We start from the raw sequence: 26,993 nt of genomic DNA, 5'->3' as shown, positions 1-26,993 counted from the left end.
CAAAGATCACATCAAGACACTACTGGCGGTCTGAAGATCAGAGGACAGCAGAATATTGCATTTTCATCCTTAAGTGTTGAAAGAACAAACCTCACAGAAAAAGCATGAATGCTCAAAAATGAGCTTTGTAATATAGTGTGATGAAATCACAAAGAGTTTACATATTAGCTGAATGTTATAATCTACAAGACATTTCACATCCTGTTCCTTCAAGTTCTGTCTCATACATTTGTCACACATACACATGCTATTGGCAGTTCACGAAAACACTGTGGCAAAGCATGACTGGACAAAACTATAGCGGTATTCAGTCATGACATTAAGTTGTAGGACAATCTGGCTTTCTCAGGAATTCCTAATGGGTTTTTAGAAAACCAGTTTAAAATGTATGAGTAACAACGTCAGTGGTTATTACCTGGAAAGACTTTGAAGTTTTGTTCTACAACACAAATTACACAACATAGTCAGATTGTGAAACTGCTGTATGCTTTGAAAACTATATGAAACAAAAGTTACTACTAAACAAAAGGACTATAATGGCTGTCCCATTTATTAAGCACATAAATTCATTCATATAAATAAATATACACATAATTTATATTATATTATATTATATATATATATATATATATATATATATATATATAATATAATATAAATTATGTGTATGTGTATTTATTTATATATATATATATATATATATATATATATATATATATATATATATATATATATATATAAATAATATTAAATAAATAAACCTAGCTTCAAATCAAATTCAGCAACCGAGCTAGAATTTAAAAGGCATTCTCAAATTCAGTTCTGAAAGGCGCATAAGACGGATGAAAGACAATGTGTCTCTGCATGGGGTCCATCTACATAGGGAAAAACACATAACAATCAGCCAGGTAGGTTGAATGATTAAATGACAGTACTCACTCCCTCTCACATACACAGATATGGACTGTTAAAGTGGTGTCCTAGATCTTCTCAGATGATATTTACTTAGCGTGACTCAGAACGTCCTGCGCCTGAACAAATGCAGATTGGAGCTTAGGTTAACCCTGGTTCTACACGGATCCATAAAACCGCACACAGAGAGAGAGAGAGAGAGAGAGAGAGAGAGAGAGAGAGAGAGAGAGAGAGAGAGAGAGAGAGAGAGAGAGAGAGAGAGAGAGAGAGAGAGAGAGAGAGAGAGAGAGAGAGAGAGAGAGAGAGAGAGAGAGAGAGAGAGAGAGAGAGAGAGAGAGATCTAAAAGTCCTGCACTCCACTACAAAGTCGTTGTTACTAAACACACTTCAGATGGGAAAGATAATCTGTTGTATGAGTAACCTGGAAAGCATTAAATGCCTGCTAAGTCACTTGAGCCACAATGAAAACATTTAAATTTACTGTAACAACTAATTACATCTGTGACGTGTGCAAAGCTGATAAAACTTCCATCTTTTCACAATTAGGTGACAAGGTACTTTTCCATTATGAAGCAATTTCTTTTTGTCACTTCTTTTGACAAATTTGACAAAAAAAGGAAAGAAATTAGCCAGCTAACTCAGCTAGCTGTGGATAACTTAATAACTTACTCTACAGATCCACTATTTCTGTATTAAAACATAATGTGATGGAGTGAAAGAGTGGTTAAACATCACAACTGGTAGGTTTGAATCACATGAGGGATGATCTGTGAGTTATTATGCTGTACCCTTGAGGAAAGCAGTGAACCCTTGGATGCTCCAGCGGGACTGTCCAAACACACACACATCGATGCTGATAAAAGGGCTGATATATGACTGATCTCCACAATATCTGGCATATGTGAGACTGTATAATGATTAACAACAGACTATTTCTTGTTTAATAACTGCCATAATATCATGACATCTAATAATGTGACCCTCCTTAGTCATAATTGTAATAAAATGATAGCAAGCTCATTAATGTGTAAACCCTCATAGACCTCATTAGAGTTTAATACACAAGGATGGGTCCTCTCTGGACTCACATCTCAATGCCAAAACAATGATTAGTTTGCTCTTGTTATGAAGATGTGAAATCATCAGTGTCATCGGTATCTGGTGTTAAGGGTCTGGTTTCACAGCTTTTATTTCAGAGGATGCTCTTTATGTCACACACTTGCGGTTCCTCTATGTCTTCCTCTTTCTATAGGCTTTCAAGAGACGTTTTGAGGATGTTAAATGCAAACTACCAATGTATTTCTCCAATTGTGCGAATGAGGAGATGTTTGCATTTCTAAGTTACTAGACTAACAATTTACACTGAAGGTATGTAAAGGTATGTATACACTGAAGGTACCCAAGCTATGACGACTAATATCATACAGACTTGGTGTGTGGGCTTTTTTGAATTGGACCAAGCATATGGCAATGCTCTAGAAACCACACAAAACATCTTAGCAACAGCATAGCATCACATTAACAGTCAATGAGAATAACTAAGAATTAGCATATGTGCTAGAATTGCACATTCTTTAGAAATTAAGAGAGGAAAAAAAAGTTAACCTCAAATTCATATTATACAAAAGGATTGCTGCTTCAGTATGACATTTTGGCTATTTTCAACCACTTTTGCTTGTGAAACTAAAGGTTCAAATTGCAGCTACTGGCTGGGAAAGTGTTAATCAGATGAAAATAACTTGCGTAGTTTACGATGTATTAAAAAGGCACGGCTGTGCAATTTTCCAGTGGGCTAACTGACCTCGACAGAGTAAACAGAAAGAAAGAGAAGGCAAAGACAATGTGAAGACACTGTTGATCAGTAATCTTGATCCCTTTAGCTTTAAGGTGCTACTTTTAATCATAATTTACACATAATACAATTCATAAACAACCTAATATAACTGCAAACATGCCCAGATAAAATATTCTTTGTCCCACTTGTGGACATGTGGAATGAAGTTTAGAGTGGAAATGACGTAAGCACTGCTTTGTATACATGTTAAAGTAAACAATAAAAACACAGCTAATATGTTTGTCTCAGTGAACACTACCATTTAAGAGCTTTTTTTTTTTAAGAAATAAATACTTTTATTTAGCAAGGACACGTTAAATTGAAAGTAAAAATGTTTAAATCGTTAAGAATGATTTCTATTTCAAATGAATGCAGCTTTGGTGAGTATTATGAGACCTCTTCATACCAAAATCTTACCAAACCCAAACTTTAAATGGCGTGTATATTGCTGCACAAATATTAAAAAACAACAACATTTGACTTTTATGCAGCTGAAAAGTAATGAAACAGTAAGCCAATTCTTCAGGAGAAAGTCATTTTAATGAAATCCCCTATCTCTCTGCAGCTTGATCTAAATTTGCATCCTCTCTCTCTCTCTCTTATTCACACACACACACACACACAGTAAATGTACAGTTAATCTCCACTGTTACATAAGGCCCTTCCCACAGGTGTGCCTTGTCACTCCAGGAAGAGTCATTCTTACATAACCTGGACTCTGGAACCCTGTTCTTCTGTCAAGCCACTCACCTGCCGCTCATGAGGGATAGCTGGTTACACTAAAACTAACTCATGTGAGTGCCAATGAGAGACATTCATCTTAAAGCAAACAGAAACAGAGCAAACACACACACACACACCTCTCTCTCTCTCTAACTTGTAAAAACTTCAGAAAACACTTCAAAGCATGCAGACAGGTGCAAACAGGCTCAGACTGTTGACGTGACGAAACACGACAGAGGAAGTCAAAGACACCAGCATGTGAAGAGCATGTAAATGTAAACACAATGGAAATAATAGCTCACAGCTATTACAGAGTCTAATACCACAAGTTTTGCATTTTTGAACTCAACATTTTTTAACGCCGAATAGCTGTTTTTGAACACATAAAAGCTCCACCCTTAGAAACGGTGAACCTAAAACCCGAAAATTACACAAGGCTCCCTTAAGGAGGATTTGTCATTCTGGCAAGATGGTTTTGAAAATATGTACTTTTGCGCATCCTTATTAAGTAAACACTGGGATTTTGTGCTCTTATAATGGAGACGGTTAAAAGATCCTTTCTTCATTTTGTGTGTGCCTGAAGTCCAATTATAATGTTAGTGAAAGTTTTTGGCAGCAAGACAGACATCATTTTGTCTTCCCACCCTCTCTCTGACCCCAATAATTAAACAGGCTGTTTTTGCTACTGCAAATTTTAAGTCATAAATGTTAATATGTAAGTGATCTCTGTTAAGACTGGATAACCGCTTTGCATGCAAAAGGCTCTCCTCACATTGCTGACATATACATTTGTTATGTCAACACGGGCAATTTACAAAGCCCTTAAAAGACATGGTGATTGGGGGGGATGAGCTGGGAGTAAAAATTATGTTTCATAATGCTTTTGTGTTGACCTGCGAATGCCACGTATCTTGGAGGAACACAACTTTTGCAAGCGAATGTCCCTTTTGGGGCTCTGTCGCAATCAAATTCTACTGTGCTCAACTTAGTTTCAATAAACCCTCTAAGTGGACTTGGCCGGTATTTCTGAAAGTTTAATAGCATACATTGAACACTTTTTATATCAAAAGAGCAAGAAGAATCCTGCTTTCCTTGATATGTCCCCTTTAACTACATGGAAAAGGACGTTCACACACAAGCACATCTGTGTAAAATCTGTAACAGAGATCAGAGAGGCAGCAGATTCCTCATCTGGATTGGGGAGAACAGGAATGACGAAGGAGGGAATCAAGCTGGTGAGAGGAATGAAAATGAGTCATACACAACATACAACCACATGCACGTACACTCACATGCATCCACAAAATACAGACACACACCTATAGTACAGTGGGAGAAAAACAACAGAGCACATGGGATGAGTACAAATGTAACATAAACTACAGGAAAATAAACAACATGACCTACTTCACTGATACACATGTTATTGAGTTGCACTGAGGTCATGTTGGCTGCTGAAAAGAACAATGGATTTGACGTGGATGTGTGGTGATCACTTGCAAGTGAGCTCACCACAAGGGTCTATATTGAGCACAAAAGATAGATGTATTGAGAAGATATGCTCACACACTTTCCATATATGGAAGCACAGAGGTCTGGGTAATGAGACTGAAACGTGTCTAAGGCCCTGTTTACAGCTGGTATTGAGATGTGTTTTGGTTGATCGGATCACAAGTAGACGAAGGAGACTTAAATAATCTGTCTATTTTGTCCACTTTAAACCACTTCTGTCTGGATTTTTACGAGGGGAAGAATGCGTTCATTCACAAGTTCTACGAGGGGAAGAATGCGGATTTTCAATCCGAATGCGTTTTCGACAATATTTGGAAGTGGTCAAAAGCGGACAAGCTCAAAATGTTTTAGATCCCGCTTACACCTGTATTTAGCATCGTCCACTTATGATCTGATCGACCAAAATGCATATTAATAGCAGGTGTAAACAGGGCCTAAGAGCAATGTGACAATCATGTCCGCACTGAACATGAAAACAGTGTAACATTTAGCTGATGCTTTTGCCCAAAGTGACTTACACATGATGAGAACAATAGAAGCATTTAAACCAACAAAAGAGCAACAATATGTAAGTGCTGTGACAAGTCCCAGTTAGTCTAGCACAGTACCCATAGCAAATTTATTTCTATTAGAAATAGAAAGTGTTTGTATTAATGGGTCAAGTGTTGACAAAATAAAGATCTTTCTTGAAAATGGCTAAAGACTCAGCAGCTCGGCTTGAGTGAGGCAGGTCATTCCACCAGCAGGGAACAGTCATGGTAAAGGTCTATGCAAGTGATTTTGTGCCTCTTTTGGATGGTAACGCAAGCTTTTGGAGGGCACATTGAAAAGCTAGCCTATTGTTTAAAGTCAAAATGTCCAATTCTTTTTTTTTCTTTTTTTTTTATGGAATATTGCTGCATTTATTATAAATGAATTATCTATGCACGTTGTTATTTTTTAAAATAAATGCCCTCGTTATCTCTAATAAAAAAAACTTCCCGACAACCTGTCAATCAATTGAGATGACAGGACAAAATCAAGCCTAGCTCTACATTTTTTCTTGTTCCAGAAGCCGTTTTCACTCTGATAACCAATCACTCTAGGGAAGAAAAAAAACATTGGAACTTACGTTTTATACTGACTTTAATGTATGGGGAGCTGGAATATGGACCAATGAGATTTCACAAAGAAAACATATCACTTTGCTCACTTCTTTTTTAATTTTTTTATCAAGTCACACCTGATTAGGACCTGACTTGAGATGTAATGAGGTAAAGAACATTTTACAGGCCCTTGATGTGTTAGTTTTTGTTTTTGTGTAAAGTTTTCTGCCCGTTGGTTGATGAGACCCCACTACTTGCTTTATAAGCTGCAGCTATGGTTCACTGCCACTGAAAATTGAGTGCAACATTCCAAAAACTGTGTTTTGTAACAGCACGAGGGAAACAGGCACGTGCTGCATCTTAAAACGTGACCGACTCACGTTAAAATGTATTAAACTCACGAAGATTATCAGACCTAATGAATTATTCACAGTTCTCTCCATCATGTTGTGATGCGAGGCACTGCAGTGGCTGATATCTATATTTCATCTCTCCGCAGAGCTCATTAGCTTAGTGGAGCATCTAGTGCCCGGCTGTCAAACAACACCGCCTGTGGACAAAATAAGGCCCGTAAAATTTGCAATTAAATCACCACAGGAGAAAAAAAAAACAAGCAAAAATTTTGTTTACTGGAAAGTCATTTTTACAGAGCTTAGGCTATTCCTTAAAAAAAAAACAAAAAAAAAAAACATGATTTTTTAGTTGGAAAAAGTATATTTTTTAATAAACACTACTGTTCAAATGTGTGCGGAGTCAGTAAGAATATAAAAATAAGTCTCTGTGTATTTATATTACTCCGCTATAGTTTACTTGCTTTGGTTGGTGTGGTTCGCTTTCACACTGCCTTTTTTGGAAGTGAACCAAAATTTGTAAACAAACCCACGCGTGTTCATTGGACAGAAATTCTCAAGCAGGGAAAAGCAGGAAGTGCAAAAAACAGGCTAATCATGGAGATCTTTCGTAGTGCGATTTTTATTCTTTTACTGATTTGGTGTTTCAAGCTACTAACGCAATATGAAGAAACTTATGAGCATCATTTGATACAATGTCATCTATACGATGTTGTAATTAGGATTTTGCGAAGACGAAGATGTGCTGCAAGATGGTTCCGGCGGAGAAAGCATGCTCTTAACTGATAAAGTTCAAACATTATTAAAAACAAGTGAACAGTCAGTAATAAAATAAGAACAAATACACAAATTACAAGTAGAGATAAATAGTAAATAAAGTTATTAAGTCTAACAGTAGTATTCAGGTACAGAAATTAATAATTAAGCCTAAATGTAAAATAACACTACTTCTTCACTGTATAAATGAAATATAGTTGCATCTTTGTTAAAGCTGTATTTTGTCGTTTTATTAACATTAAATACATAGACAACAGTTGGAATATTACACTGAAAAAAATGATTTATTGACTTACTTAGTAGAATTTACACAAAAAAAATATGTTAATTGGTTCCACATAATTCATTTTAGCTACATTTAAACAAATTCATTACGTTGAACTAAGTTCAGCTTAATGCATTTGTTTAAATGAAGCTAAAATCAATTGGGTGGAACCACTTACGATAAAAACATTTAGAAAATTCAATGAATTTACTGAAATCATTGAATTTACTAAAAAAAATTATCGTAAGTGGTTCCACCCAATTGATTTTAGCTACATTTAAACAAATGCATTAAGCTGAACTTAGTTCAACGTAATGCATTTGTTTAAATGTAGCTAAAATCAATTATGTGGATCCAATTAACATAATTTCTTTTAGTAAATTCAACTAGTCAATGAATAATTTTTTTCAGTGTAGGTGTCTGCTGTCACTTTAAGACCGAATGCACGGACCGAAAAAAACGGACAAACATCTGGTTTCTTTCTCAACTGTTCACTTATGACATAACTGAGAGAATACTTGCTGAGATGGATATTTTGATGAGTGTTTAACTTTTAACATAATTTTCTGTTATGTTAACGCTCTCTCTCTCTGCGCGCGCTTCGGGTGCGTGCGGCGAGTCCCAATTTTCGCCTCTTTTTCTGCATTTAAAATTGTTTGAATGTGTAAATTGGCAAGACAAAAACACATCTAAATTATAAACTTTCACTCTATGATGGTTAAATTTAGCAGTTAATCCGTGAATCACATGCGTGCCGAACCGTGGAGCCTGGTTCGCAACTTCGTACAGATCAACTGCGATCCGTTGCACCCCTAATGTATAGGCATTTCATCACCCCAAATTACATAGTAAAAATCTGACCCTGTCAAAAAAGGTGCAGTGCTTTCTACAATTGAGTCGGGCCATGTTCACACCTTAAACAAACCGTACCAGAGTTCGTTTGGAACCGGACCGAGAACACCTCTTCAGCTGGGTCTCAGTACGGTTGTTTGGTCCACACCCGAGTGCGATTGCTGTATTCACACCTGCCCAAAAGATCCGCACCAAGGGGGGAAACGAACTTGAGTTCGATTCAATCGAACCAAACAAGACAGGTGTGAATACACCCTTATTCTCAACAAGACTACATTTATTTGGTCAAAATACAATAAAAACAGCAATATTGTGAAATAATATTACAAATAAAGGAGTCATGAAATGCATTTTCAGATCTTTATATTATGTTTCTGGAGGTTAGCTTATGATTTTAACAAAGTTATTTGTTTTTTAAAATTCAAATATTTGTAAAAACGATCATTTTGAAATGAAACTTGCAGTATGTTATTTTTGAATTTCCATTTCATGAACCCTTTAAAATAAGTTTTCTATTTCTAATATATTTTTAAATGTATTCCTGTGATGGCAAAGCTGGATTTTCAGCAGCCATTACTCCAGTCTTCAGAAATCATTCTATGCTGAGTTGGTTCTCAAGAAACATTTCTTATTATTATTATTATCAACGTTGAAAACAGTTCACCCAAAAATGTAGTGCAACAGCGCAGCACAAAGTCAGAATGTAGGCTCACTATGTCGCTTGATAAACTTATGGTTGAGCCACTGTAGTCACTTGGACTATTTTAAACATTTTCTTTACTAACTTTCTGGGCTGGCAAGTTTCAATTACAAAGAAGCCTATGGAGGAGTGAGACAGCTCTCAGATTTAATCAAAAATATCTTAATTTGTGTTCTGAAGATGAACGAAAGTGTTACGGTTGGGGTTGGAACAACATGAGGGTGAGTAAATACTGACAGAATTTTTGGGTGAACTAACCCTTGCTTTCATATTTTTGGAAATATGATTAAAAAAAAAAATATTCAGGATTTATTTATTTATTTTATTAATAGAAAGTTCAGAAGAACAGCATTTTATTTTTGTAATATTATTCATTTCTGTACTGTCCCTTTTGATCAATGTAATGCAGAATAGCTATCTAAAAGTATTAATTTACTGCCCAAAAACTTTTGTGCATGTGTGTAAATATTGTAACATGTCTTTCATAAGGGGACTTTTGCAGCTTATTCATCATTTTTAAAAAAAAATCTACATACCCTCATGGAGTATAAACCTCTAATTGTGCACAAGAGTGAGGTATGACATCGTCTTGGCGTAAACACAATAACAGCATTCCAGATGTCCCAGCAAGAGCATCAATCTTCGTCCAGAGCAAAGACTACAATGCCTAAGGTCATCCCTCGCAAACACTGACTCTTCACCTCCCTCTAGAAACACTCGGCTGAGCCAGAAGATTGTTGATGTTGTCGCGTGTGTGTTAAGCAAAGACTACGGCAGAAGAAATAAAACACTTTTGATTGAGTGTGGATAATATTCTAACGTTTAGCCTCATCCAATCTGGTGACAGCAGTCGAATCAGCCTTTTAAACGAGGGTTTGTTCTGAAATCTCGCTGAGGTCTTTACATCTTTGCCCTTTAGTCAACACAAGGACAGCTTTTAAAATTCATCTGAATAATGTGTATTATTGGTTGTGTCCTTTCAGCAGACTCAACTGTAGCCTAAATTCCAACGCAAGAGTTAATCTGAGCCCATCTGTTTAGACAGACAGTGTTAAACCTATTCTCCTGTAGATCCACACAAACATGTGGATCAGAAACATGTTGTATTAGTGTGTTTGTGTGCATGCAAAGAATACTGTAGCCTACATGCTGTAATGTGGGCGTTACGGAAGGTCATGTGATTATAAGATGCATCATGAAACCCAGTGAAATAATAAAAAAAAGTTATGTTAATTATAATATATACAATTGAGGGAAGGAATTGATTAAAGAGAGGATCTGATACTGCTACTACAAGACTGTCCTACTGATTCAGATTTTTAAGTCAGATGGTATGGAAACACTACTTGGAGCACCAACTGTTATTTTACTCCGAAGATTTAGCTTTTATTTTGACAAAGGGCAAAATAAATTAGGAGAACTAGTGTGTAGGAAAAATAAAAACTATATACAACAATTCTGTGCGCTGACGTTCAAAAGTTTTGGGATCTGTAAGATTTTTTAAATGTTTTTGAAAGTCTCTTATGCTCACCAAGGCTGCATTTTTTTTGGTCAAAAATACAGTGACAACAGTAATATCAAGTAAAAAAAAATGCAGGTTTTACTATCCTTATGGGAGCACTTGGTACCCCAACTGTAGGGTTTACCTGGACCACACAAACAAGATTGAATCAATCTACTGATTTAGTCACACAAAGGGATTTGCTTTTTATTGCATTATGTATTGAGCTCTCATATGCTGAGATTAGAGAGTAGTACCTGTGGTAGGGGACGGGGGCCGAGAAGAGAATGGTGGTTTTGCAATGCAATCCAGCCCTTAGAGATTCCTGTGATGTTGACATCTCACAGGTCCAGGCAACAGCTACCACAAACTTCTCTCTCAATGCTGCCATTCAATACCGTTTGAGATTTAGGAGTGACAACCAAAAACAAATCTACTCTTACTAGAGGACCAGTGATCTTAAACAAGTTCTAACTAATGCGTAAGCCTTCAGTCATAAAACAAATGGAGAATTAATTGACCCGAGGGTGCAAAGATTGTATCATATAGATTGATTGATCTGCCAAATTTTCTGCCATGGGAGAATTTATTGTGGCTGCGTAGGTGGAACTCAAATCCATCTTGAATTTGATAAACACTCCAATAAAATTGAGGTGAAAAGGAAAGCAGTTCTTGAACGTTTATGGAGAGCGAATGTGAATACATTAATGCAAACAGCTATCCTAATGAACTTACTTTTGCATTGAACTTGATTAGTTCATTAATCTTCTGACATCTCAGAGCTAAATCAGTATGCATTTTTGTCTTAGACAACACACATGTTCAAAAACACACAAAGTGTGTTTGTTGAGTTATTAACGAATTACTCTGTTACCAGGGTTGCTCAAATAAATCAGGAGTCTCAGGAATTTAATTAACCATGTGAAAGGCAAAACTAATAGGACTTTACATAATCAGTGGCTAAACCTTGGACCTGAACACAAAGTAAAAACTACCAATTCAAATGCAGTTTTCAATAATTATGGTGAAGTAAAAAAAAGTTAAATTAATTCAAACACGTCACAAAAATTTAGTGCCATTAACCTCCAAAAATAGATGTGTGCTGAAAAGCTGTTGACAGCTCTCATTAAATTAGCCTTAGAGAAGATGATAGAGACAGAAGCTCTGGTTCAAAACCTTAGTGAGCTCCTACTGCCTTCTAAGACAGCATCTTAATATCTTGTAAGCACATGAACAATTTGGGACAATCTAATTACAAAGGAACCATTAAAGATGCAAGGGCACATTACTTTAATTAGGCTACTAAAAATGAATATATTTACATTACATATAAACACTGCAATATTTCATTAAAAATAGAAATTTAATTAACATTACATTTCGTTATGACTTTAATGAACATGTTGCTAAGCTAACAGCACAATACTCTATTCAACATAAAGGTACATGACGCACAAATATTGGGTACAAATTAATTTGTAGTTACATGGAACAATTTTTATTGATGTTTTTGTTTAAAGATTTAAGTTTTTTTAAGTTAAAGGTCCCGTTCTATGTGATCCCATGTTTCAAACTTTAGTTAGTGTGTAATGTTGTTGTTAGAGTATAAATAATATCTGTAAAATTATAAAGCTCAAAGTTCAATGCCAAGCGAGATATTTTATTTAACAGAAGTTGACTACAAAAAACGGCTGGATTGGACTACACCCTTCTACATCCTGCTTTAATGATGTCACTAGAACCGTAACCTCCGCCCACAGGAACACAGGCGTATTGATGGCGAAATGTCAACAGACCTGGTTGATGTTTATCTATAATCGGATACCGCAAAAGTTTAATTCGAAGTTGTTCGTTTGCTCTGTCCATTTCACCACGGACTGTTTTTCTAACCTGGAATAATATCAAGCAGACTTCTCTCAGCGTTTCATACTGACGAAGGGGACTATTTCAACTATATTCCAGCAAGCGGTAAGTAGTGATTTAATATGGAAGTAGCGATCACTCTTCACATCGTTCGTTTCTCTTAGTAGGATGAAAATAATCTTACTTAAACTGTGATTAACATACAGAAAGCGATCAAAGAACAATCCCTTTCCAATCGCCCAAGCTATCAATCACACAGCGCGAGTTTATCTGGACACTTGCCAAAACTCGTTATGAAATCAATGACGCTGTTACACTGCACAACGAAGCTCTTACTGTATTTATATGCCTCATGTTTGCATTGGTGAAATCATTAGTGATAGTGCAGAAACTGCGTTGCAATGATAAGATCTTTCAAGCGATCAACAGACTGTCATCTGCTCAATGCTCATAACTGCAACCTTTTATGTGATGGTAATAGATCTAAATACTTAAAAAACTCCTCATGATTCGTTAATCCAGATAGCTGTAATAGTAAAAACGTATAATAGCTGTAATAGTAAAAGTTTTCCAGATAGTTCCACATGTAATGCCAGATATTTCATATGCAAGCATGTCAGCCAATCACAGCAGAGGGCGTTTACACTGAAGTCTCACAGCAGACACGCCCCTTCAAACAGAGTGTTCAAACCAGGGAATGAAATCAGGCTAGGAAATATGCCTTTTATTTCTAAATTATAACAATTTTTGATCTAAAAAACATACTAACATTATAAGGGCACCCCTGGAAACATTATAAAATAATAAAAATAATCCATGGAATGGGACCTTTAACATTTCTCTCACCTCATGCACCACCTGGGATTTTAATCCTTTTATTACATTTTCTCAATGAACGATGGAAGAGATAGATGAGCCAACATATCGGGGACGTGCTTATGACGCCCTAAAAATCTGCATGCACTATCTGTCGCTGTTAGTACATCAACAGACTACTAGGGCTGTCCCCTAACACTAAACATTAGGCGATGAGAAAGGAGAATGAGGCTCTGGCGGCTCAATTTTAATTAGTCAGTTAGTTACAGAAAAAAAAAACTCCACAGAAATTGGCAGTCACGCAGTCACGGCTGGTCCATGGGGTAATATGTTGGGTAGAAAATAAAAAGTACTGTGGGAACATTTCCAGAGAGTAAAGAATGACCACAAAAAGGTGATGTGCAATCTCAAACATGACTTATTTAAAACATGCAAGTAGTAGCCTAACGTTAGCCACTTTACATGGCCGTCGCTCTAACGTTAACCTAGATAAATGTGTGCTAATATTAGATGCATATCCAAGTGTTCAAGCGAAGTGCGGAAGCTAAGTTAAGTATCGCAGTTTCTGCACGACATGTTTAACTTAACTTCCACGTCAATGCCATCGGAGTGCATCTTCTCCAAGGCCGGCTTCATTGTGAGCAAGACATGGAGCTCACTTCTCCCCGAAAACGTGGACAAACAGTTTTTCCACTAACTAATAGACTAAAGGCATAAATGAACGACTAACAGTCTGCCCTGACTACAGACATCCAGACACACAATCACAGAAATGGCCACAAAGACCCTCAAACGCTGAACATTGGATCATAACCTGGCTCTTTTCATCTCTGACAAGCTATGCAAATACCAGCCGGGGGCCTCTTGACATTATCATTGTTAGCTGTTGCATAAGAGGCACAGGAATGGCTAGAGTGGAGACCAGTCCTACATGCACTTTACACATGTAACCACCCGTGCAGTGTTATTCACTGGAACAGAGGCCCTTATCACTGAGTTTTGAAATCAGAGCCTCTTCAATGCTGTAAGTGGACCCTGTGGACTACATTTGCCAACAAAACCTCACTTTAATTGATTACTGATTGAAAGCGTTCAGAAGGTCACAGTTATTGGAATGGTTGGTGTGGAATAGCTTTGGTGACATAGATGGGGACACCAAATGGCTTTAAAAAGCATGATTAAACACTTATCAATAAGTAATCAATTGAACATTCAGCAGTGAGCTGAAGACTGGAGGTCAAAATAGAAAATTGCTCTCATAGGCTCCAGGATCTCTGTGATTTTAGTCATCTCTCATTCCACTGGAATGGATCAGGACCCACGGGACGGGCCAGACGCTCAGATAAGAGCCAGAAACACAGAGCAACGCAGATGAGAAAACACAGCTCACTCTTTTTAAAGATGATATACTGCCAATAACTGTTGTATACGAGCAGCCAAACAATATGCAATGCCTCTGCTGTGGGAGCTCTGGTCACATGAAAACAAACAAATATAAGATCAACTAAAAACAAAGTTATCAAGATTGATGGAAACAGAATGCTTGAAAGAAAAATACCACAGACTAAACTGAAATCTTTGAAACTCTTTGAAATCAACTCCAGATTTTTGTAGCACAGGCAGACCAGCAACAGTGTCTCCTGATGAGAGTCACATTTCATTGCTATCACCCTATATAGGCCAATTTGCCGTTCCCTTCCTTCTTTCTTTCTCTTTCTTTCACGTGTCTGTGGATCTGACTCAGGCTCTCTTAGCTGACTGAAAGATGGAGAGACCCAAAAAAAACACACAAGTAAGAAAATGAAGGGGTGGTGAGAACACTTTGGGATTGACAGATACAAACCATTTGTACTTAAAGTCACTGGTTGATTATTCCCAGCAACCCTTAATAGTTCTGGGAAATTGTGGAGCTTTCTGTAAATCAGAAGGCATTGTTGTTGTTACTGATCAAGCAAAGAATTCTTCTGCCGGTTGTTAATGTAAGCCTGTTTAGACTGTAAACTCAAGTCAAATGGTTTAACATGACCTCAGAGAGATGATTTATAAATTAAATTAAATTTTAGAAAGATTTTGATATGCTATATAAAGTATATAACATATAATGTATAGTATAGCATAGCATTAAATACAGATATAAGTGGTTTTTAATTCTATAGGAATTGAGGAGTGCCAGCTGTGTTTTCCTCATTCAGCTGCTCGTCTTTTCTGTCAGGCATTCTCTATAAAACAGGCAAGACTAAACTTACCAATACTCTAAAAATAATTTTCTCCATGTAGCCAATGGGCTAAACGCTTCAGTAATTACTGTAATTTACAAATCTTTGTGTGTGTTATGAGGAATGTTAAACAGCCTAACATTGTTTTTGAGTTATGTATGCAAGAATGTTTGACATTGAATGAATGACGTTGAATTTGCATGAAAGGCTAGGGAAATTAAAGATTTGTCACATTACATATATAAAATTTGACCAAGGTGTTGATGACTAAATACATTTCCACTTACTGCCATTGTAATATACACAATGTGATTGTGTACTCTACCAATGCACTACCAGATTAAAGTCGCAATGAAATCAAAATTGACAGATTATTATAAATGATTTATTTGTGAACATAATTCATGTGCTACATTTACTCTCCCTCACAAACGTCATCGACCCAATCAATTTCCAATGGTCATTTCAAGTCCCGTTATATATTAACTTTTTCACTTATACATATATATATATATATATATCTTTTTTACCCAATGCAGGACTTGAAGGGGGCTGGGATAAATTCATCTAGAGCAGTAGGCAATTTTATGCCTCAAAAAGAATTCGACCTTTGATCTCACAAGCTCTCCGAGCTTGTCTATGAATGAGAGTCCAAATTCTGAGAGGCACAGCAGATTTACTGCTCCGAGATTGCAATCAGAGTGCAGACGGTGTGTATGACAGCACATGCATCTGAAGTGGACAGGAATGGATTGAAGAGTGGGCAGAAGATAAAGCACAATGATTAGCCTAGCCTCTTAACATGCAGAGGCAAAACCACAAAAAAACATTGTTGGAGGGAGAAGAAAGACAAGTCTAAACAGACTACAATTTGCAGGAAGAACAAAATGTAAGGGCAGCAGGGTGCAAAGTCACTAAGTAATTCCTTTCCTTGAATGTTCAAATGGGTACTTTAAGCCAGAAATAATAAAAGACTGGTGCAACATTACAGCCAGCTTAATGTCAGTCATTATTCACCTACGGTGTTTTCTTCTTTCTGTGGTAGGTTCTCCCTGAACAAAGGTTTTGATTTAGGTTCGGTGTATGTAATGAAGTATCCAGATGCTGGTGCTGTGCTTTGATGGTGCAAGCATCAAAATGTTCATTTAATATAACCCAAATCTATCAGACAGTATTAGACCCACACTGTACTGCAACAAAATGGCCATAAAGTACACTGATATAAAGAGTCTGACCCTGAAATGAACGAAGAATGCACTAGAATCACCAGAATGGTAACAATATCATGTTTCGTGCTGTTCGGGACTGTATGTCTTGTACACGTTTTGCCCTAAGCTTACAAAAAAGCTAACACAAAAAAAACAGTTGGTTGGTGTGGCTATATTTTCATAATAGTAGGCTATACAATATCAAGGCTTGTAATTTAAATACGGTAACTGTAACAGGTGTGGACAGAGATAATGTCTGTTTCTTGTGCTGACAACACAGTTTAGTCTACTACGTTTTAAACAGGCTGACTGAAGATTTGAGGTGGAGGAGATGCGTGTATTAAAGCTGTCAAGAAACACTGTCGTCTGCACTGGAGTGTTTGCATATAGTGCTGTGAGGGACAGAGGAACGTGTGAAGAGGAGAGAGGTCAATCAAGTGGACATTCCTAGCTATGTTGTCTGTGAAACCCTGCAACACATCCTGCAACTGAACTTTGACCCCTGGAAACCTGTGACTACGCAAAAACAGGGAGCATAAGACACAGCTGTAAAAAAGCTGCGAGAACGTAACTCAAATACAGATCTGTATAGCACTGCGACAATAATAAGGCTTGTGGCAAAACAAGCAAACAAACTACATCTAAAACTATTAATTGTGACAAACACAAAAGGGCCAGTCATGTTTTGTGAAAAGCTTGTTCTCATTCCCTCTGTCCCTCCACCCTTCTGTTCCCCCAGGACTTCATTTAACCTACTTCTGTGTGAAACTCCCTTCCAGATGGTGCTCACTTTTTAGAAGTCTTCCCCTCTCTTCCATATTTTCCCACAATATGCCCACAGACTCCATGAGTAAATGAGAGATAGTTCTTGACTTGTGTTTCAGTGCACCACTGAGAGAAACTCCTTCCTGCCTAATGCCATTAGTCTGTGAGAGCATGATTTATATACGGTATTTTATACATTTGCATTACTGCACTTCATTATGGCACTATGACAGTAGTGCAAATTTCCAAACTTGGTTTTTCTTTCTTTACTTTAATTCTATTCTGTTTATTTTATGTATTGTATTGCGTGTATAGCTGTTCAAAATTTGGGGTCAGCAAGTTTTTTTTTTTTTTTTAAAGAAAGTAATATTTTTATTACTATTAATAATTAATTATTAATTAATATTTTATACACAAATACACATTAAATTGATTAAAATATGACATGAAAGACATTTAGAATGTTACAAAAGATTTCGATTTCAAATATATGATTTTCTTCTGAACTTTCTATTCAACAAAAAAATCCAGGGGAAATGTTTCTTGAGCACCAAATCAATATATTAGAATGATTTTTGAAGGATCATGTGACACTGAAGACTAGAGTAAGAATTTAGCTTTGTCATCTCAAAAATAAATTACATTTTAATTTGTCAAAATAGATAACAGTTATTTTAAAAATGTAATGATATTTCACAATATTATTTATTTTAACTTATTTTAAAATTTAGCCTGGGTGAGAATAAGAGTCTTCTTTTAAAAAACATTAAAAAAAAATGTTTTTTAAATGAAACTTACCCCAAACCATTGAACCGTAGTGCATAAATTCTACATGAATGCATTTGGCTGACATTTTTATCCAATGCGACTTGCATTGCATATATACATTTGATCATGTTCATGCATTCGCTGTAAATCAAACTCATGGTGTTGTTGCTAATTTCATGCTCTACTGTTTCAGCTACATGAATGTTAAGTATTGCTACTGTAATAAAAAAATATCCCTGTGGTACTAATACAATTCTTATATTATCCTCACGTGAAGAGAGAAGTGGGGATGTTTCTGTAAGAGATTGTACTAAGGATTATTGATATAAGTATTGTATTGTATTTTGCTTTTACAGTACAGTACACAATTTCTCACTGGTATTATTTTGTTTTTTAAATAAGCAGATTTTTGATAGTTATCAGTGTATTGTTGTGCATGTAAAAACCTAATGCAATTTTAATGGATTTTTTTTTTTTTATCAGCTTTATCATCTGCTAAGCGAAAATAAATATATAAATATATCTGAAATATATAGATAAGATAAGAGCTGTTACGTGTCAATGTTTAGACGTATAGCAGCAATCACCACTAATCATTGACTAATGGATCTTTGTAAAATAGTAGCTGATGTCTAAAGGAGGGCAGACAGTGTAAAGTCCAGTTAAGACACCCCAACTGTTTACCTACATCTGTTTGGTTCACAGCAATCTGTTTCATGAAGTGTTTACAGGAGGCAGTTCAGAAGCCTCAGTCTGTCCCCGCTGAGAGCAGGTGCACCGCTGAGTCTCAGCTGCTAATCTCATTGAGTAGTTGTAGCCCAATAACACCGCGACCTGTACAGGATGAGACCCTTGTTCCTCTGCCCGCTTGTGCTCCGTAAGCAAGCTGGCAGCACATGCCAGGAACTTAACTAGCAACCTTATGGTGTGTATAGTCACCAGAAGAATTGAACTTCTGAACTATGACACACCGCAATACATATCTTACAGACCACTTTATGTATGTGAAAAGAGAAAAGTACACAAGCAGGTGAGAAAAATCGCCATTCTTGATTGTAATGCAACAAACTATTGAGCATGAACCTGTAGACTGCAGACAGAATGTGTTGTTTTTGTGGTGCATTGTGGGAGAGAGAGAGAGAGATAAGCACCTCATTAAAATGATGCCCTATGTGTATGAATTGACTGCATCTGGAGTCTCAGATAAGACGTATATAATATATGGTAGAAATATAATATTGACATTAATGAGTCTCTGAGTGTATGAGAAAGCCAGAAAAGCAGCCAGAGAAAGACTTATCAGTCTAAATCAATCTTCTGTCTATTGGGCTTTTGATTTAACCAGAAAAGATGGTCTAAGAAAAGGTGTGGAAACCATTCACTACCTTTCTTAGCTTACATGCTCCTTAAAGGTGCATGGGCAATACAATCATTATGGATGAGTGTTTGTGTGTGTGCTGCATACCCAAAGTGCCACATTCTCAAAGGTTTCATTTGATACCCTGTTGCTAAGATACTAAACACAAAACAGACGTGAATACACATGAATGGGTTCTAGGCAATGAAAAAGAGAATGATTTGTTTTCAAAATCTCACATTGTCAATTAGCAAAATCTGTGTGTCTGTTTCGGGGTGTAACTCTTCCCGTGGAATCTAAAGAATGAGGTTCTGCTCGATTTGTCAAAGCTGCCATGATGCAAATAACACACACTGAGCAGAGAGAAACCGGATCCTCTTTCTTTCTTCAGCTTTCTCTTTAAGAACGTCAATCAGCACCAAAAGATTCAATATAAAACAAAAACATCTTTAGAAAGTAGTGGTCAACGATACTGATTGTACAGTGGCCAAAGCCAATACCTATATCTAGACAAGTTTAATGTACATATAATTAAAATATGTACACTACCATTCAAATGTTTGGAGTCGGTAAGATTTTTTCATGTTTTTGATAGAAGTCCCTTGCGCTCACCAAGGCTGCATTTATTTGTTTAAAATACAGTAAAAGCTGTAATATTGTGAAATATTATAATTTAAAATAAGTTTTAAATGCTCCATTTTACAATGTAATTATTCCTGTGATGGCAAAGTTGAAGTGCTCAAGAAACGTTTATTCATTATTCATTAAAAATTTTGTGGAAACCGTGATTCTTTAATGAATATAAAGTTCAAAAGAACAGCATTTATTTAAAATCGTTTGAACAGTGTGTACATAAATAAAAATAAAAAGCTTTATATAAGTGATATGTAAGCTCTCCGTTGGCTGTCACTTTTAACCCACAATAAAGGCATTTTTAACGATTTCACGTGATTTCAAGTGGAATACTTAAAAGTAATGGCTTAGTTTTAATAACTCTACAAAGGAAACAATGTATCATCAAGTACAAATGGTCTCATTTGATTAAAAAAAACAAAAAAAAAGTGCTGTTTCCTCTGTGCGCTCCTATTCTATGGCGCACGGTAAATCAAGACCTTATAATCTGAGCGATCAGACCAATCCAAGCGCGCTCCAGCTGTAAAACAATGTCCAATTGGTATCAACACGTCGTCCCTACCCACTATTAACCGAAAACCAGTTTCCATTGGTTGAACTTTCAAATGACGTTGAAAAACACTGCGTCATTATCGCGATTCGCGACATGATCAGATCCCAGAAGTCCAATAGCTGTAGCCAAACAGCATGTCATGTTACTCCGTAAGGATTTTATTCAAATCTACGCATCATGTTATGTTGTGTGTGGGCTCATTTAAATCGAGACAAACTGCTCAAATAAAATAAGTGTGATTTACAATAGTTTACTAATGTTTTGCGAAGTTACAAAACAGAATGTGGCACTAAAGCCTAATCTGTATACAGTTTACATGTACGTCGGCAGATTTTTTTTTATGGTTTTACCTCATCAAATTGCAATCGGTTTGTGAGATCGGACAAATTTAGTAAATCCCGATTGAGTCGTAGAATGTGATTATCGGCTGATACCGATCTGCGGCCGATCGATTGGAGCATCCCTAACAGCCAACATTTAAATGTTTTCATTTCAAAAACAAGTATAAACATAAACAGCGTAATTTAAATGTCGAATGAATCGAATAGCAAACTTGTGAATCAAAATCAAATTAAATCGTGAAATTTGTGTCGATACCTAGCTATTGACCAATGCCAATAATCCCAAAATGCCTTGACTGAATGACCTACTGCGGGCACACAGAATTAAAATGATTAAGACTTTATAGTTATCTTTATAGTTATTGTCTTTGGTGAGAATGGGCCTTAATTCTTCTGCAGAAATAAACCTGTGAGAATCAAAGGGTGCTTAAGTATTTATCGTCTGTAGAAGGCAGAGCAAAAGAACAGGAAGGAAGAGAAATGAGCACCCCTGTAATGATTACAATTACAGAGTAATTTCATCAAAAACTATCCATCAATGGAGAGACTAGGGCACAGACACAGACACAGACACACACACCAGTTGCCTTAGAAACCACTGCTGCTGTATAATCTCTACCACAATAATGATACAACTTAACAAAATGTGCAACAAGAAGGATTCATAACTCAATCTTGAATATTTCAGCAAGATCTTTTAAGGTTTGGATGCTAATCACAAACAAAATAAAAATAATAATGACTGTGAATGCCTGAATGGGACCTTTAAAGGAGAACTCCGGTCAATTTTAACATTGAGCTCATTTTTTTGTACATTTGGAGTGCTGTCAATACAGAGAACAACAACAAAAATCGGTGTTGCCTACACAGAGTTATTCTATTTTTAAAATTTGCACCCTATTGACTTCAATGGGGCAAGTAGTAAGCCTGCTTTTTAGCCTCTTAACATCCTTTAAGTGTCATTACAAGTGCACAGAAAATGTGAGTGATTCCTTCCGAGTGAACACGGGTGGATCTGACTGCAGTAGATGTTAGAGATATTAATAAAAATGAAGTTAATTCAGCCAGCGCACATACCTGTGTTTACATCCTGTTTTTGGTGGAAGGCCATAGTAATCGATTCTCGAGTTCACGCGCGTGATCATAGGCACTAAACCTATGCGCGTGAACTCGAGAATCGATTACTATGGCCTTCCACCGAAAACAGGATGTAAACAAAGGTATGAGCGCTGGCTGAATTAACTTCATTTTTATTAATATCTCTAACATCTACTGCAGTCAGATCCACCCGTGTTCACTCGGAAGGAATCACTCACATTTTCTGTGCACTTGTAATGACACTTAAAGGATGTTAAGAGGCTAAAAAGCAGGCTTACTACTTGCCCCATTGAAGTCAATAGGGTGCAAATTTAAAAAATAGAATAACTCGGTGTAGGCAACACCAATTTTTGTCGTTGTTCTCTGTATTGAAAGCACTCCAAATGTACAAAAAAATGAGCTCAATGTTAAAATTGACCGGAGTTCTCCTTTAAGTGCATGTGCCCGCCTCTATGCAGACCAACCATTAAAAAGCAAGCCTATCAGAACCCTCTCTTCCTTCAAGCTTCACTGCCCTCTGTCCACTCAGCAAGCCAAGACACCTCTGGAAACTAATGACTTCTGTGTCTACATCCTCATCATCCACCCCAGGAATTGTTATCATCACGTTGATCTGATTTCTCCCAGTTAAAATGCAAACCTGAATTGTGGAAAACCTGGAGAACAAGTCTGAGATCATATTAAAGAGGCAAGATCTTCCACATTGATAGTACTACTATTGGTCTGTCATCAGTCTGAGAGCTGACTCCTGTCAATCAAGCGCTCCATGAACTCAATCCACACTGATAAGAGGACAGAAGGATGAAGAAACGTGAGAGAGTGAGAGAAAAGAATGAGCGAGGGGAGGAGGGCAGAGGGAAACAGGACCGTGGCTTAGTCAGACAAACGGCTCTCTGTTTGGACTATCACTGAAGTCTCTGTCCTGTTTTTCGCTTTCTCTCTCTTTTTCTCCTTCGTGCATTACTCCTCTATCCATCTTGCATACCACTTCCAGTTCCCATCCAGTTTTTTTTTTCTCCACTATCTCTCTAGAAATTACCACACACTCTGTTTCTGCTATCTATCCAATCTAATCTCTTTATCAATACATCTGAGGAATGATGTTGGGACATTCATGACATAACCCTCTTCTCCCTCCTCACATTAGATACACAAGGCATTGTGCAGAATGAATGCAGAGGGCATCTCAGTGCACTAGAACCAGAGCACTCACTGTGCCTGGCACCGCTAGCAAGTCAATGCGCCCACACAATATACCACCCCCAGTCATATGCCACTAAAAACAACTTCACAACACAAGAGAACTTCAAATAGACTGACACATTTTTGGCCTCTAGAGTTACTGTCTCTCGTGCTCCCTGAGTTGTCGCTAGAGGGGCTGAAGGTGGTTCTAGGGGAAACAGCTATACATTTTGTGTGGATTATTTGATGAACAGAAAGTTCACAAGAACAGCATTTATTTTAAATAAAGATATTTTGTAACAATGTAAAATAAGTCTTTACTGTCACTTTTGATCAATTGAATGCATCCTTGCTGAATAAAAAAATACTGTACACACACACATATATAAAAAAATATATATATAAAAAAAAATATATATATATTTTTAACATTTTTAAATAATAATTATTTTAATAAAAAAAAAAAATATATATATATATAATCATAATAATATATATATATATTTTTTTTATATATATATATAAAAAAGATAATATATAGCCTACATACATACATACATCTCATATCAAGTCTACCAACAAACAGACATTTTATTCTCAAGACTAGATAAATGTGAACTGGTTAAAAAAAAATGCGATCAACCAATTATCTGCAAAACTGTTTTGAGTCCAGAATAGGGTAAAACATTTTAAAGTGAAGAAACAATAATGCATTCAACACATCAGGTGCAAGATTCATGCATCAGTCATGTTGCTTTATGGCATTCACATGCTGGAATAATAACCGCACTGGTCATCACATAAAACTGCTGAATCACTCAGATTTACTAATGGATCTTCATTATTCTAATTAGGCTGTGTCTGATCAGACTTGCCCAACTGTGAGTTTAACCTAAGAGCTTAAGCCTCAATTTATAAACAACCGTACCACTGACATATGTGCGCTATCATCTTAAACCACAGTCGAAGGGCAGGAATGTGTTTAGAATTAGTCACGAGCAAAAGAAATCGCGAACATTGACGTGATTCAGGCTGTCTGTGTGCAATGATCAAAAGACAAAATCCTTTACCTGGGTAAACAATGTAAAGAATGGCGTAGTGGTTTGACCCTGACCCTTAAAAAAATGTCTTGGCTTTTGATGTGAGACATGTTCAAGAGACCCCCAAAGCAACCTGTGTGGTCTTCTAAGTGCATTTTAAATGGACTCAAAAATTGTTTGCTGTAGGGCGGGCTGAGTAAAAACCCAAGGTCTGAACGAGTGTTCCTAATGAAACCTACACCAAAGACAACAGCAGAATAACAATACGCAAAAATAATGTCTTTCCAACCATCCTGAGGCTATAGATCATCGTCCATCAAAAATCATACCATGTTAAGCACAGTTTAAACCAAGTGTAAAGTAACAGTGGTGTCTGATAAAAAGTTACCACAGTTTTTACTGCCCTAGCAACTGTTTTATTTGGCAGAAACCATGGGGACTTTTGTGTTGGGCCCAATACAGTCAGAGAGAATCCCAAATCTTACCTGGATGAAGCAATGGAAAAGTCTCCACCATCCAACAGTCTGATTTTGCAGAAGAGCATCCCGTTCACAAACGGCACAGCCGTGAGCTCCTCCAGGGTGAAGTGTATCTGAAACTTGAACTTCTTCTTTTTTATTAAAAAAGCCATATTTTTTAAAGACTGAACTTTAGATGTTTGAAGACAGAGGTAGACGAATACAGGGAAATTAGTTTCTTTTAATCTGGTGCCTGGAAGTTCTTCTCAATGTATGTGCTTTGGTTCAGCATCTCTGAGAGGACTGAAGCTGTCCAGAGGAACCTGGAGTGGAAAACAGTGGAAAATCATTAGACATTAGAAAGATATTAGACCAAGTAAACATTAGAAACTACATCATAACTTACCTTAAAACCAATACAGGGGCAGCACTGTGGGAAGGCTACAGTCTTTGCTGAAAAGCAAACAGATTCCCTGGAGAGTTAGTTACCTTCAAGAAATCCATTAGCCTATATCCAGGTGAAAAGATCCTTGGGATCCACTGACAACATTCACATAATCAAGGAAAATGTAGTATGTTCCTTGATAGCTACTGACAATATTTAGCTAAATGACCATCATATTTTCTCTCTTTAATCGAAAGTAGTCGCCTGTTGTTTCATGTCGTAAGTGAAAATTTGAATAGAGACAGTTGAATACTTACGTCGATGAGCAGTTTTCATATGGAAGCCAGGACAGAAATCACTGGACGGAACGATTTAGAAAACGACCCATAATATAATTACTAACCAGATGTAAATCGTACCGAAATCAACTGTTTGGCGTTGAGTCAAAAGACTGACTGACTGACTGACTGACTGCTCAGGACTGAAACGGTCTCTGGCTCTTTAGTGAACTCCAATAAGCGCCGCCTCCATGGACGCGTGGATTTCCCTAAATACAGCCAGCAGTTCAGGTCACAGAGAGCGTTTGAAACTCCCGTTACATCCACAAGAGCGCAACAGTGCTTCGACTTCAGTGTAAAGCCAACAAAACGCACGTTATGTTGAGTTCAGGCGCGTTGTTTAGCTTTGCCATAATGTAGGTTATGATGCTAGCTTTGTAGATGCATCAATAATACAATAATTCACCACTAAAACCCTCAGCGGTTTCTCGGGAGGACGAAAACAAACGTTCGTGTTGTCAAGGAGAATCACTATCCTAGTGAATAATGAGGATTTCGCGCGCTTGTGTGATTTGCTTAGGTTTTGTTCTAAAATGACTGTAGCGCCATCTCGTGGCCGCATACTTGCTAATGGTATTGTCATTTTGACGTATTGCTCGTAGCCTCCTTATCAAATATACATAAAAGACAGTGGCATACAGGGATAATACAGTGTAAATCATTAGATGGTAGGCAGTGTGAAAGACAATTAATTTATAGGCTACATGAATTATTTAGCTGTTAGCTAATTTACCAACAGTTTTTTCTAGCCTTTGTTTGCCTTTCTAGCTTTTGTATTTCAAACTTTTTGTTAAAATTTAATTTACTTAAAATGTTTTATTACGACACACTCGGCTGTTCTAGCAGTGGTGAACTCATTATGAACACTACTAACACAAATTGGTTTAATATTGCCTTAATATGCATCAGAAAGATCCAAGTGTGCTTGCACAAGGAATTTACCTTGCTGTTGAAGCTTATAAAGCTATAACAAGACACATAATAACATTTAAGAATATATATAGCCTATATATATATGAATAAAGACACAGATAGGTTTAGTCAGAATAAACATTTACAGATAATGAACTTATAATAAAAATAATAATATTAAAATAATAAAATGAATAAAAATATGAATAAATAGGGCTTTAAGGATATTGCACAAAAAAAGTGGGGTTTTGCACTTGAAAGACATTTAACTGTTCAAAAGGTAAATAGCATGTGTGAAGAAACCATTCCTTCGCCTATGTTCTATAGTGCTGATGCGCCGTCTGAACGGCATAGTTCAAAGGTTGTAGCAGGCTGAGATGTGATGATTTTAACTGCCCTCTTCCTCACTCTGGAAGAGTACAGATCCTAGAGGGTGGGCAGGGGAACAACAATAATCCTCTCAGCAGTCCGGACTGCCCATTGTAGTCTCCTGATGACTGATTTGGTGACTTAACCAAACCAGACAGTTAGATGAACACAGGACAGACT

General features: G+C 36.8%; 1 protein-coding gene across 2 annotated transcripts in view; it reads right to left on the bottom strand.

The window, feature by feature from the left end:
• Positions 1-25,723, bottom strand: part of eeig1b (estrogen-induced osteoclastogenesis regulator 1b) — a 37,089-nt gene extending 11,366 nt beyond the window's left edge. Inside the window, exons 1-3 of one of the 2 annotated variants that reach the window (XM_084414742.1) lie at positions 25,512-25,723; positions 25,216-25,262; positions 24,837-25,132 (exon numbers count right to left, since the gene is read on the bottom strand). In XM_084414742.1, coding sequence (XP_084270868.1) covers positions 24,837-24,982 — 146 coding nt within the window. In that variant the 5' untranslated portion in view covers positions 24,983-25,132; positions 25,216-25,262; positions 25,512-25,723. The remainder of the gene's footprint in view (positions 1-24,836; positions 25,133-25,215; positions 25,263-25,511) is intronic. The other variant, XM_084414741.1, reaches the window with a different exon arrangement.
• Between the last annotated feature and the right edge of the window lie 1,270 nt (positions 25,724-26,993).

Source organism: Rutilus rutilus, assembly GCF_951802725.1.
Source record: "Rutilus rutilus genome assembly, chromosome: 7".
NCBI lineage: Eukaryota > Metazoa > Chordata > Actinopteri > Cypriniformes > Leuciscidae > Rutilus > Rutilus rutilus.
This window is presented reverse-complemented; position numbering and strand designations above follow the sequence as displayed.